Genomic DNA, 12,080 nt, shown 5'->3' with positions numbered 1-12,080 from the left:
CCTTTAACCCTTCGTTCAAGCATCATGGACGAACTCTCCGCTGTACGTGTGACTACCCTCAAACCAGCCATCGAGTGGTCAACTCAGTTACTCTGAGTGTAAAGTGTAAGTATTGGTTAGAACATCCTGCTTGTGATGAAGGGGGAGTCGGTCTCCTATTAAATGAGGCATTGGAGAAGGTGCAAGTGGGATTGACAAGTATGATTCCAGAACTGAGAGGTTATAACTATCAGGAAAGACTGAACAAGCTGGGATTCTTTTCTCTAGAAAAGAGAAGGCTGAGGGGGTGACCTGATCGAGGTCCTTAAAATAGTGAAAGGGTTTGCATAGGGTCGACGTGGAGAAGATGTTTCCACTTGTCGGAGTGACGAAGAGCTAGGGGCCATCAATATAAGATCATCACTAATAAAATGGTGCACACTGCTAACAATGTGCGTTCATGGTAGAGGGAGTGAATGTTGAAGATGGTGGGTGGGATGCCGATCAATCGGGCTGCTTTGTCCTGGATGGTGTCGAGCTTCTTGAGTGTTGTTGGAGCCGCACCCATCCCGGCAACTGGAGAGAATTCCATCACACTCAGTGTTTAATGTGTTAATAATTTTGTATTTGAAAGATTCTCCTCACAACACGTCTGTCAGGATGACACTGGAAAAAGGAAAGGTGATTTCTCTAAGTTGTTCCAGTGATGGGAATCCAGCAGTCCACAATTTCACCTGGTTTAAGACCTCCCAAGGAAAGGTGATGAATCTGGCGCTCACTGGTCAAATTATTACAGTTCCTTCTGGATTCGATGAGGAAATCTCTTACTACTGTGAAGCACCAAGTATCCTGGGCAGTTCCCAGTCTCTGCCCATTAGAATTCCCACTGAATGCGAGTAATTTCAATCCTGACTTTTAAACGATTCCACATCTTGTCCAAACTCCGAGGTGAACCAAATCTCCCCTTGGCTGTTGCTGAAAACATGCTGTCGAAGGTTTCAATCCTCGTCAGGATAGACTCACGAGAAAACCCAATCTCAAAGGGTACAGCCATTTCTGATGCAGGGGAAGAAGGCGTGCTGATTGGCTGGCAAGTCGACATTTCTCCACAGTTTGTTCACAATTCTCAGTGATGGTGACCGTGAAACTACCAGTTTGTTGTAAAAATCCATCTGGTGCACAAATCTCCTTTAGGGAGGGAATTCAGCCATCCTTACCCGGTCTGGCCTACATGTGACTCCTGACCCACAGCGATGTGGGGGAATCTTAACTGCCCCTCTGAATGGGCCGGGCAAGCCACTCAGTTGTATTCGAGCGGGCGGCTCACCACCGCCTTCTCAAGGGGCAACTAGGGATGGGCAATAAACGCTGGCCCTGCCAGTGATGCCCACATTACTGAATGAATTCCAATAGAAGAGGAATCCTCCCATTCTAGAGATTGGTGATCCATACACTGGGCTGACATTCCCAGTCATTCAATAATCAACCTGTTCCCCCATTCAATCAGATCACGGCTGGTCGGTATCTTAACCCCATCCACCCACCTGGTTCCTTAAACCTTAACCACGCCCCGACCCAACAGAAATCTCCCAGTCTCAATTTTGAAATTTACAATTGACCTCTCCCAGCGTCGACAGCTTATCTGGGGGAGAGAGTTCCAGATTTCCACCCCCCCCCTTTGTGTGAAGAAGTGCTTCCTGACATCCTTCCCTGAACGGCCTGGCTCCAATTTTAAGATTCTGCCCCCTTGTTCTGGACCCCCCCACACCACCAGGGGAAATAGTTTCTCTCTGTCGACCCTATCGAATCCTTTAATCATCTTATACCCCTCGATTAGATCACCCCTTAATCTTCGAGACTCGAGGGAACACAAGCCTGGTCTGTGCAACCTGTCCTCGGGATTTAACCCTTTCAGCCCCGGGATCATTCTGGTGACTCAGCTGCAGCCCCTCCGAGGACAATATACCCTCCCTGAGGGGTGGGACCCACAACTGAAGCCAATAACTGCAGCTGGGCTCTGAGCAGAGATTTATAACCTGACGCATCACTCCGACCCTCTTTGTATTCCCGCTTCCTTGGAATTCTCTATTGCTACAGTGTGACTGACACGGGATATATTAACGGGCGGTTTTCCTCTGAACTGTATCTCACAGATGGTGCGGTCATACTGCCAGAGTCCAGGTGTACACAGTATCTGACAAAACAAAAACAGAATTACCTGGAAAAACTCAGCAGGTCTGGCAGCATCGGCGGAGAAGAAAAGAGTTGTCGTTTCGATTCCTCATGACCCTTCAACTGAACTAGGTGAATCCAAGGAGAGGGGTGAAATATAAGCTAGTTTAAGGTGTGTGTGTGTGTAGGGGGTGGGTGTGGGGGGGGGCGGCAGTGGGGTTGGGTTGGGGGAGAGAAGTGGAGGGGGGTGGTGTGGTCGTAGGGACAAACAAGCAGTGATAGGAGCAGATCATCAAAAGATGTCACAGACAACAGAACTAAAGAACACAGAGGTGTTGAAGTTGGTGATATTATCTAAACGACTGTGCTAATTAAGAATGGATGGTAGGGCACTCAAGGTATAGCTCTAGTGGCGGTGGGTGAGAATAAAAGATTTAAAAATAATGGAAATATCCTCAACCCTCACCTATGGCACCTCCCCATGCCCACGTAAAAGATGCAACACCTGCCCCTTCACTTCCTCTCTCCTCACCGTCCAAGGACCCAAACACTCCTTTCAAGTGAAGCAGCATTTCACTTGCATTTCCCCCAACTTAGTCTACTGCATTCGTTGCTCCCAATGTGGTCTCCTCTACATTGGAGAGACCAAACGTAAACTGGGCGACCGCTTTGCAGAACACAAGAGTGACCCAAACCTTCCTGTCGCTTGCCATTTTAACACTCCACCCTGCTCTCTTGCCCACATGTCTGTCCTTGGCCTGCTGCATTGTTCCAGTGAAGCCCAACGCAAACTGGAGGAACAGCACCTCATCTTCCGACTAGGCACTTTACAGCCTTCCGGACTGAATATTGAGTTCAACGACTTTAGGTCTTAAGCTCCCTCCTCCATCCCCACCCCCTTTCTGTTTCTTCCCCCTTCCTCTTGTTTTTTTCCAATAAATTATATAGATTTTTCTTTTCCCACCTATTTCCATTATTTTTAAATCTTTTTAAATCTTTTATGCTACCCCCACCCCCACTAGAGCTATACCTTAATTCCCCAACCATCCATTCTTAATTAGCACATTCATTTAGATATATATCACCAACTTCAACACCTCTGTGTTCTTTTGTTCTGTTGTCTGTGACATCTTTTGATGATCTGCTTCTATCACTGCTTGTTTGTCCCTACAACAACACCCCCCTCCACTTCTCACACCGAACCCAACCCCGCCACCCTCCCCCACCCCCCCAACACACACACACACACACACACAAACCAGCTTATATTTCACCCCTTCCTTGGACACACCTAGTTCTGTTGAAGGGTCATGAGGACTCGAAACATCAACTCTTTACTTCTCCGCCGATGCTGCCAGACCTGCTGGGTTTTTCCAGGTAAGTCTGTTTTTGTTTTAGGTTTAATACATGATCTCAGAATAAATGATCCCCTGGAAAACAGTGACCATAACATGGTAGAATTTAGCATTCCGTTTGAGACTGAGAAACTTGGGTCGGAAACAACTGTGCTGGCCTTAAATAAGTGTAATTACAAAGGAATAAGGGCAGGGTTGTCTGGAGTGGACTGGGAAAGGGGTTTAGCAGAAAAGATGGTGGATGAACAATGGCAGATCATTAAGAAAATAGCTCATGACTCACAACAAAGATATATCCCAGTGAGGAAGAAGGATTGTAGGAAGAGAATAAACCAACCACGGTTAACCAAAGAAGTTAAGGTGTGTATCAAATTGAAAGAAAAACATGCAGCACGACAAAGGTTAGTGGTAACCCAGAGGAATGGGACCATTTTAAAAACCAACAGAAGATGACCAAAAAATAAATAAAGAGGGAGAAAACTAGGTAAACTAGCAAATTATAAAAAAAGGACAGTAAAAGCTTCTTTAAATATATAAAAAGGAAGAGAGAGACCAAAGTGAACATAGGCCCCTTAGAGAACTAGGATGGGGAAATAATAATGAGGAACCAGGAAATGACAGAGGAGTTGAATAAATACTTTGCATCAGTCTTCACGGTAGAACACACTAATAGCATTCCAAAAATACTAAATAATCAAGGGGCAAAAGGGGGGCGGGGGGAGGAAATAAATACAATAACTATTACTAGAGAATAATACTAGGGAAACTCATGAGTCTCAAGGCTGATAGGTCCCCTGGACCTGATAGGTTGCATCTTAGGATATTAAAGGAAGTAGATGCAGAGATAGTGGATGTACTGGTTTTAATCTTCCAAGAATCTGTAGATTCTGGGAAAGTCCCAGAGGATTGGAAAACTGCCAAAGTAACACCCGAATTCAAAAAGGGAGGGAGACAACAAACAGGAAACTATAGGCCAGTTAGCTTAACATCTGTCATTGGGAACATGTTAGAGTCCATTATAAAGGATGTAAAAGCAGACTATTTAGAAATGCATAATTTAATCACACACAGGCTTCATGAAGGGGAAATCATGCATGACAAATTTATTAAAATTATTTGAGGAGGTAACAAACAGGATAGATAAAGGGGAACCAGTAGATGTAATATATTTGGATTTCCAAAAGGCTTTCAGTAAAGTACCACATACAAGGCTACTTAATAAGATAAGAGCCCATGGTGTTGGGGGTACTATATTAGTATGGATAGAGGATCGGCTAACTAATAGAAGACAGAGAGTTGGAATAAGGGGGGGCATTTTCAAGATGTCAACCTGTGGATTGCCACAGGGATCAGTGCTGGAGCCACAATTATTTACAATATATATTAATGACTTGGATGAGGGAAATTAATGTACTTTCACCAAGTTTGCGGATGACACAAAAATAGGTGGGATGGCAAGCGGTGAGGGTGACACAAAGAGTCTACAGAGGGACATAGACAGGTTCAGTGAGTGGGCATCAACTTGGCAGATGGAATATAATGTGGGAAAATGTGAGCTTCTGCACTTTGGCAGGATGTATAGAGGAGCTGAATATTATTTCAATGGAGAAAGACATTGGAAAGCTGAAGCATAGAGGAATTTGGGGGTCCTCAAAAAGCTAACATACAAGTTCAAGAGTTAATAGGGAAGGCAGGTGGAATGTTGGCCTTTATTTCAAAGGGAAAGGAGTATAAAAATAGGGAATCCTTGCTAAAACTATACAGGACACTAGTTAGACCACACCCAGAATACTGTGAGCAGTTTTGGTCCCCTTATCTAAGGAAAGATGTACTGGCATTGGAGGCAGTCCAGAGAAGATTCACTAGCTTGATCCCAGTAATGGAGGGATTTTCATATGAGGAGAGGTTGAGTAGGTTGAGCCTGTACTCATTGGAGTTTAGAAGAATGAGATCTGACCTTATTGAAACATATAAGATTCTTAGGGAGCGTGACAGGGTAGATGCTGAGAGGTTGTTTCCCCTTGTGGGAGAGTCTAGGACCAGAGGGCATAATCTCAGAGTAAGGGGTCACCCATTTAAGACAGAGATGAGGAGGAGTTTCTTCTTTCAGAGGGTAGTGAATGTGTGGAATTCTTTACTGCAGAGAGCTGCAGAGGCTGGGTCATTAATTATATTCAAGGCTGAGATACGCAGTTTTTTAATCAGTCAGGGAATCAAAGGCTATGGGGAAGAGGCAGGAAAGTGGAGTTGAGGATCGTCAGATCAGACATGGTCTCATTGAATGGCAGAGCAGAGTTGATTGGCCGAATGGCCTCCTTCTGAACTGACGTCTTGTGGTCTTATGGCCTTATGACCCTCCAACAGTGCAGAGCTCCCTAATTACTGACCCTCCGACAGTGCAGCACTCCCTCAGTACTGACCATCCAACAGTGCATCACTCCATCAGTACTGACCCTCCGACAGTGCAGCACTCCCTCAGTACTGACCCTCCGACAGTGCAGCACTCCCTCAGTACTGACCCTCCGACAGTGCAGCACTCCCTCAGTACTGACCCTCCGACAGTGCAGCACTCCCTCAGTACTGACCCTCCGACAGTGCAGCACTCCCTCAGTACTGACCCTCCGACAGTGCAGCACTCCCTCAGTACTGACCCTCCGACAGTGCACCGCTCCATCAGTACTGACCCTCCGACAGTGCAGCACTCCCTCAGTACTGACCCTCCGACAGTGCAGCACTCCCTCAGTACTGACCCTCCAACAGTGCAGCACTCCCTCAGTACTGACCCTCCGACAGTGCAGCACTCCCTCAGTACTGACCCTCCGACAGTGCACCACTCCCTCAGTACTGACCCTCCAACAGTGCAGCACTCCCTCAGTACTGACCCTCCAACAGTGCAGCACTCCCTCAGTACTGATCCTCCGACAGTGCAGCACTCCCTCAGTACTGACCCTCCGACAGTGCAGCACTCCCTCAGTACTGATCCTCCGACAGTGCAGCGCTCCCTCATTACTGAACCTCCAACAGTGCACCATTCCCTCAGTACTGACCCTCCGACAGTGCACCATTCCCTCAGTACTGACCCTCCAACAGTGCCGCACTCACTCGGTACTGACCCTCCAAAAGTGCACCACTCCATCAGTACTGACCCTCCAACTGTGCACCACTCCCTCAGTACTGATCCTCCGACAGTGAAGTACACGCTCAGTACTGACTATGTGGCAGTACAGCTTTGACGGTACCAAGCCTCTAACAGTGCAGCAGGTCCTCAGTACTCACCCTCCAACAGGGCAGCTCTCCCCCAGTACTGACCATCCGACAGTACAGCACTCCCTCAGTACTGACCCTCCAACAGTGCAGCAGATCCTCAGTACTCACCCTCCAACAGGGCAGCTCTCCCTCAGTACTGACCCTCCGACAGTACAGCACTCCCTCAGTACTGATCCTCTGACAGTGCAGCACTCCCTCAGTACTGACCCTCTGACAGTACAGCACTCCCTCAGTACTGATCCTCTGACAGTGCAGTGCTCTCTCAGTACTGAACTGAAGTGTCTGCCTGAATTAAGTGCATTGTTGTGAAGGAACCTACGTTGATAGCAAACCTTTCACATTCTCAGCGTCTCTGAAAGTGCTTCACAGTCAATGTAAGTAACTGATCTTTATTTGTTTTCAGACACACCACAGAATCTCTCAATTACTTCTCTTGATATGATTAACGCTTCATGGATCAATATAATTGAGGGGAATTCTGCAGTGATCATCTGCTATGTCGAGAGCTTCCCAGCTTCTAATCTGACGTGGCGACATCTTAATGTCCCAATGAACAGAACAAGTTCCAACAATGAGCTGTGGTTGGTGATTCCTCACGTTACATCCAGGGACACTGGAGACTATCAGTGTGTGGCAGAGAATGAACATGGAGCAGTGGAGAGGTTCATAACCATCACTGTGGAATGTGAGTGTACACAGACTTCAACATCTCTTTCAGATTTGAACACATATACACAAATGCACTCCCACATGCACACACAAATACTCACTGCACTGGAGTCTCGGTATCAGGTCCAATTCTGGATGGAACGAAGGTAAACTCCAGATCAACAAGACCCTGAATTGGATGAGCAACCTCCTGAACAGAGAATTGTAGATTTACCCCTCTGTGCTCCATCGATCAAATACAATTCATTGCCTGTCATGCCCTTGGCGAAATCCTGAGGATGTGAATGGAAGTTTCTTCATTCAAGATTGACAGCACCTCAACTGGTGGGGGAATGCAACTGCAGTGTGACAGTTTACATAGGCAGTGTCCATTATACACGTGACATAGGAACTAATGCTGAGGAAAGGTGCCTGGAATTGCATTCAGACATCAGATACAAAGAGATGATACATGGAGTCTTGATGTGCGCTGTGCTTGCTCACTCTAAAATGTTTATATGTTTTTAGATGCCCCACAGAATCTCTCAATTACTTCTCTTGATATGATTAACGCTTCATCGATCAATATAATTGAGGGGAATTCTGCAGTGATAATCTGCTCTGTCGAGAGCTTCCCAGCTTCTAACCTGACGTGACAACATCTTAATGTCCCAATGAACAAAACCAGTTCCAACAATGAGTTGTGGTTGGTGATTCCTCACATTACTTCCAGGGACACTGGAGACTATCAGTGTGTGGCAGAGAATGAACATGGAGCAGTGGAGGGATTCATAACCATCACTGTGGAACGTGAGTTACACAGAATTCTACATTCTTTTGTTATTAGCACATGGGATATGCGCATTGTTGACAAGGCCAGAAATTATTGCCCGTCTGTAACTGCCCCATGAGAAGGTGGTGGTGAGCTGCCTTCTTTAACCACTGCAGTCCATGTGGTGTAGGTACACCCACAGTGCTGTTAGGGAGGGTGTTCCAGGATTTTGACACAGCGACGATGAAGGAACGGCCGATATAGTTACAAGTCACAGGGCAGACCACCACCTCATGTTCGCCTCCAAGTCACACACCACAATGACTTGGAACTGTCTTGGTGGAAGAGGTTAAGGGTTTAAAAGGTGCTGTCGAAGGAGCCTTGGTGAGTTGCTGCAGTGCATCTTGTAGATGGTGCACACATTGCTGCCATTGTGTGCCAGTGGTGGAGGGTATGAATGTTTATGCTGGTGAATATTTGTGGAACATCCTCCTCCTGTTAGATCTTTAATTGTCCATCACCATTCATGACTGGATGTGTCAGGACTGCAGAGCTTAGATCTGACCCGTTGGTTGTGGGATCGCTTTGCTCTGTCTATAGCATGTTGTTTCCGCTGTTTGGCGTGTATGTAGTCCTGTGTGTCACCTCAGCAGCTTGGCACCTCTGTTATATGTGAATCCTCCTTATAGAAACCTGCATGTACATGGATATTATCAATAAATATTACATAGATAAATGTTATTTGAATAGACCTTTCATGCATTGACAATATCACTTCACAAGTTCAGAATTACTACATGTACATAGGGAACCATTCTCAAACTGTACCGGAGTCATTCATTGGCTGATTTTACAGGGCGAGATTCCAATGAATGGAAAGCAGGATTGCTTGGAGCTGGAATCTGTTTGAGTGTTGGACTGAGTGGATTCTTCATCTTCATGTGTGTGAGAAAGTAAGTGTGAAGGTTTAATTGGTTGTCTTTGAACATATTTTCTTAATCCTTCTCTCCTTATAGAAAGAACTTGCATTTCTATAGCACCTTTCACAACCCAAAACCCTTCACAACCCCTGAAGAGCTTTAATGTTAACTCACTGTTTAACATCTCATCCAACACTCAATGTTTCACAACTCAGTCCTGTAAAAGGCAGTGTTGACCTGGACCATAAAATACCTTGTGACTTCCTGAGGATGTGAAAGGGGATATATAAATGAAGACATTTCTTTTGTTAGTGAATGCAAACTCTTTCCATTTTCACTGTCTAATTCACACTCTCTCTTAGCTCCACTTCTGCTCTCCTTCTCATTCTCTCTCTCTCATTCGCTCTCTCTCTTAACTCCACTAATGCTCTCCTTCTCATTCTTTCTCTCTTGCTCTTACACGTTGTTCAGTCTCTCACATTTTAAAGTAGCGCTGAGCAACATCTGCTCCTTCAGAAGATCCACCTCAACACCTGGAGTGAGCAGTGAATTGAAACTCGCTCAACGACTGCTCAGCTTTACACAGGAATCATGTCACAGAGTCAGGACACAAAGGGTTAACAGTTTGTTTCAACACAACACTAAGGCCCTACGTTTCATTGAAAGGGTTTTCACAATTGTTCCCCGATTCCTGATTTGACTCACAGAGACACATCAACCCTTTCTCATTAAATACACAGAGGGAGCAGCACAGGAAGAGGTCATTCAGCCCAAGCAGAGCGTATGGGCAGTTCCCCCCCAGGCGAGCAGTCGGACAGGTACTGGGTAAGTAACGGAATGATTGGAATTCAATTCCACGACCAACACCGTCCTTTGTTTTGACTTTATAAAGACAGATTCCAATGATTGATGCCTTTGAAAGATTTCTACTGATTATTGAGATCTGGGTGTGAGGCTCAAGACTGTTGTACAGAACATCTTTCTGGTTAAATTATGCAGACAGGTTACACACAGTCTACGATTATATTCCCTCGGGTCTAGAAGATTAAGGAGTGATCTAATTGAGGGGTTCAAAATGATTAAACACTCGATAGGGTCGATAGAGAGAAGCTACTTTCTCGGGTGGGGGTGGGTGGTGGGGGTCGGGTGGAGTCCAGAACAAGGGGGCTGGAACTTCAGATTGGAGCCAGGCCGTTCAGGGGTGATGTCAGGAAGCACTTCTTCACACAAAGGGGAGTGGAAATCTGGAACTCTCTCCCCAATAATCAAACCCAACACCGAATACACATCATGTTGATTGTCACTCTGTCCATTTCCATCTCTATTACAGAAGAGAGGCGAGGGGAAAGCAGGAATCAAATCGAACCATCGTGTTGATGAATATCCAGGTCCTGTTTATGAAAACTGTGAGCGTGGTTGGGCTTTGAGGAATCAGGTGAGTCACACACCACAGGATCCCCAGCCTCTCAGCTGCTCCAGTAGCCTGGTTATTGATATGGCTGCTCCAGTCCTGTATCTGCAATGTTTTATACAGTCACTCTCAAACCCAACCAAACTCACACCCAACACCGTTCAGTATCAATAATCACACCCCGTTCAGGATCAATAATCACACCCCGTTCAGTATCAATAATCACACCCCGTTCAGTATCAATAATCAAACCCCGTTCAGTATCAATAATCAAACCCCGTTCAGGATCAATAATCACACCCCGTTCAGTATCAATAATCAAACCCCGTTCAGTATCAATAATCAAACCCCGTTCAGTATCAATAATCAAACCCCGTTCAGTATCAATAATCACACCCCGTTCAGAATCAATAATCAAACACCGTTCAGTATCAATAATCAAACCCCGTTCAGTATCAATAATCACACCCCGTTCAGTATCAATAATCACACCCCGTTCAGTATCAATAATCAAACCCCGTTCAGAATCAATAATCACACCCCGTTCAGTATCAATAATCACACCCCGTTCAGTATCAATAATCACACCCCGTTCAGTATCAATAATCAAACCCCGTTCAGTATCAATAATCAAACCCCGTTCAGTATCAATAATCAAACCCCGTTCAGTATCAATAATCACACCCCGTTCAGTATCAATAATCACACCCCGTTCAGTATCAATAATCACACCCCGTTCAGTATCAATAATCACACCCCGTTCAGTATCAATAATCACACCCCGTTCAGTATCAATAATCAAACCCCGTTCAGTATCAATAATCAAACCCCGTTCAGTATCAATAATCACACCCCGTTCAGTATCAATAATCACACCCCGTTCAGTATCAATAATCAAACCCCGTTCAGTATCAATAATCAAACCCCGTTCAGTATCAATAATCACACCCCGTTCAGTATCAATAATCAAACCCCGTTCAGTATCAATAATCAAACCCCGTTCAGTATCAATAATCAAACCCCGTTCAGAATCAATAATCAAACCCTGTTCAGTATCAATAATCAAACCCCGTTCAGTATCAATAATCAAACCCTGTTCAGTATCAATAATCAAACCCCGTTCAGTATCAATAATCAAACCCCGTTCAGTATCAATAATCAAACCCTGTTCAGTATCAATAATCACACCCCGTTCAGTATCAATAATCAAACCCCGTTCAGAATCAATAATCAAACCCCGTTCAGTATCAATAATCAAACCCCGTTCAGAATCAATAATCAAACCCGTTCAGTATCAATAATCAAACCCCGTTCAGTATCAATAATCACACCCCGTTCAGTATCAATAATCAAACCCCGTTCAGTATCAATAATCAAACCCCGTTCAGTATCAATAATCACACCCCGTTCAGTATCAATAATCAAACCCCGTTCAGTATCAATAATCACACCCCGTTCAGTATCAATAATCACACCCCGTTCAGTATCAATAATCAAACCCCGTTCAGTATCAATAATCAAACCCCGTTCAGTATCAATAATCAAACCCCGTTCAG

At 45.2% G+C, this 12,080-nt stretch overlaps 1 protein-coding gene across 1 annotated transcript; it reads left to right on the top strand.

The window, feature by feature from the left end:
* Positions 1 to 826: 826 nt before the first annotated feature.
* Positions 827 to 8,077, top strand: LOC121274067 (sialic acid-binding Ig-like lectin 16). The gene is made up of 3 exons (XM_041181205.1): positions 827 to 871; positions 7,177 to 7,458; positions 7,950 to 8,077. The coding sequence occupies exons 2-3, from the start codon at positions 7,212 to 7,214 to the stop codon at positions 8,075 to 8,077; spliced, it is 375 nt and encodes a 124-aa protein (XP_041037139.1). The 5' UTR covers positions 827 to 871; positions 7,177 to 7,211.
* The last annotated feature ends 4,003 nt before the right edge of the window (positions 8,078 to 12,080 follow it).

The sequence above is a fragment of the Carcharodon carcharias genome (genome assembly GCF_017639515.1).
Source record: "Carcharodon carcharias isolate sCarCar2 chromosome 29 unlocalized genomic scaffold, sCarCar2.pri SUPER_29_unloc_24, whole genome shotgun sequence".
NCBI classification, from domain to species: Eukaryota; Metazoa; Chordata; class Chondrichthyes; order Lamniformes; family Lamnidae; genus Carcharodon; species Carcharodon carcharias.
This window is presented reverse-complemented; position numbering and strand designations above follow the sequence as displayed.

Bases quoted from the DNA above. Each gene is read 5' to 3' on its own strand.
- LOC121274067 (XM_041181205.1), top strand. From the start codon at position 7,212: ATGATTAACGCTTCATGGATCAATATAATTGAGGGGAATTCTGCAGTG. The intron at 7,459-7,949 runs GTGAGTGTACAC...ATATGTTTTTAG, and splicing joins CATAACCATCACTGTGGAAT to ATGCCCCACAGAATCTCTCA.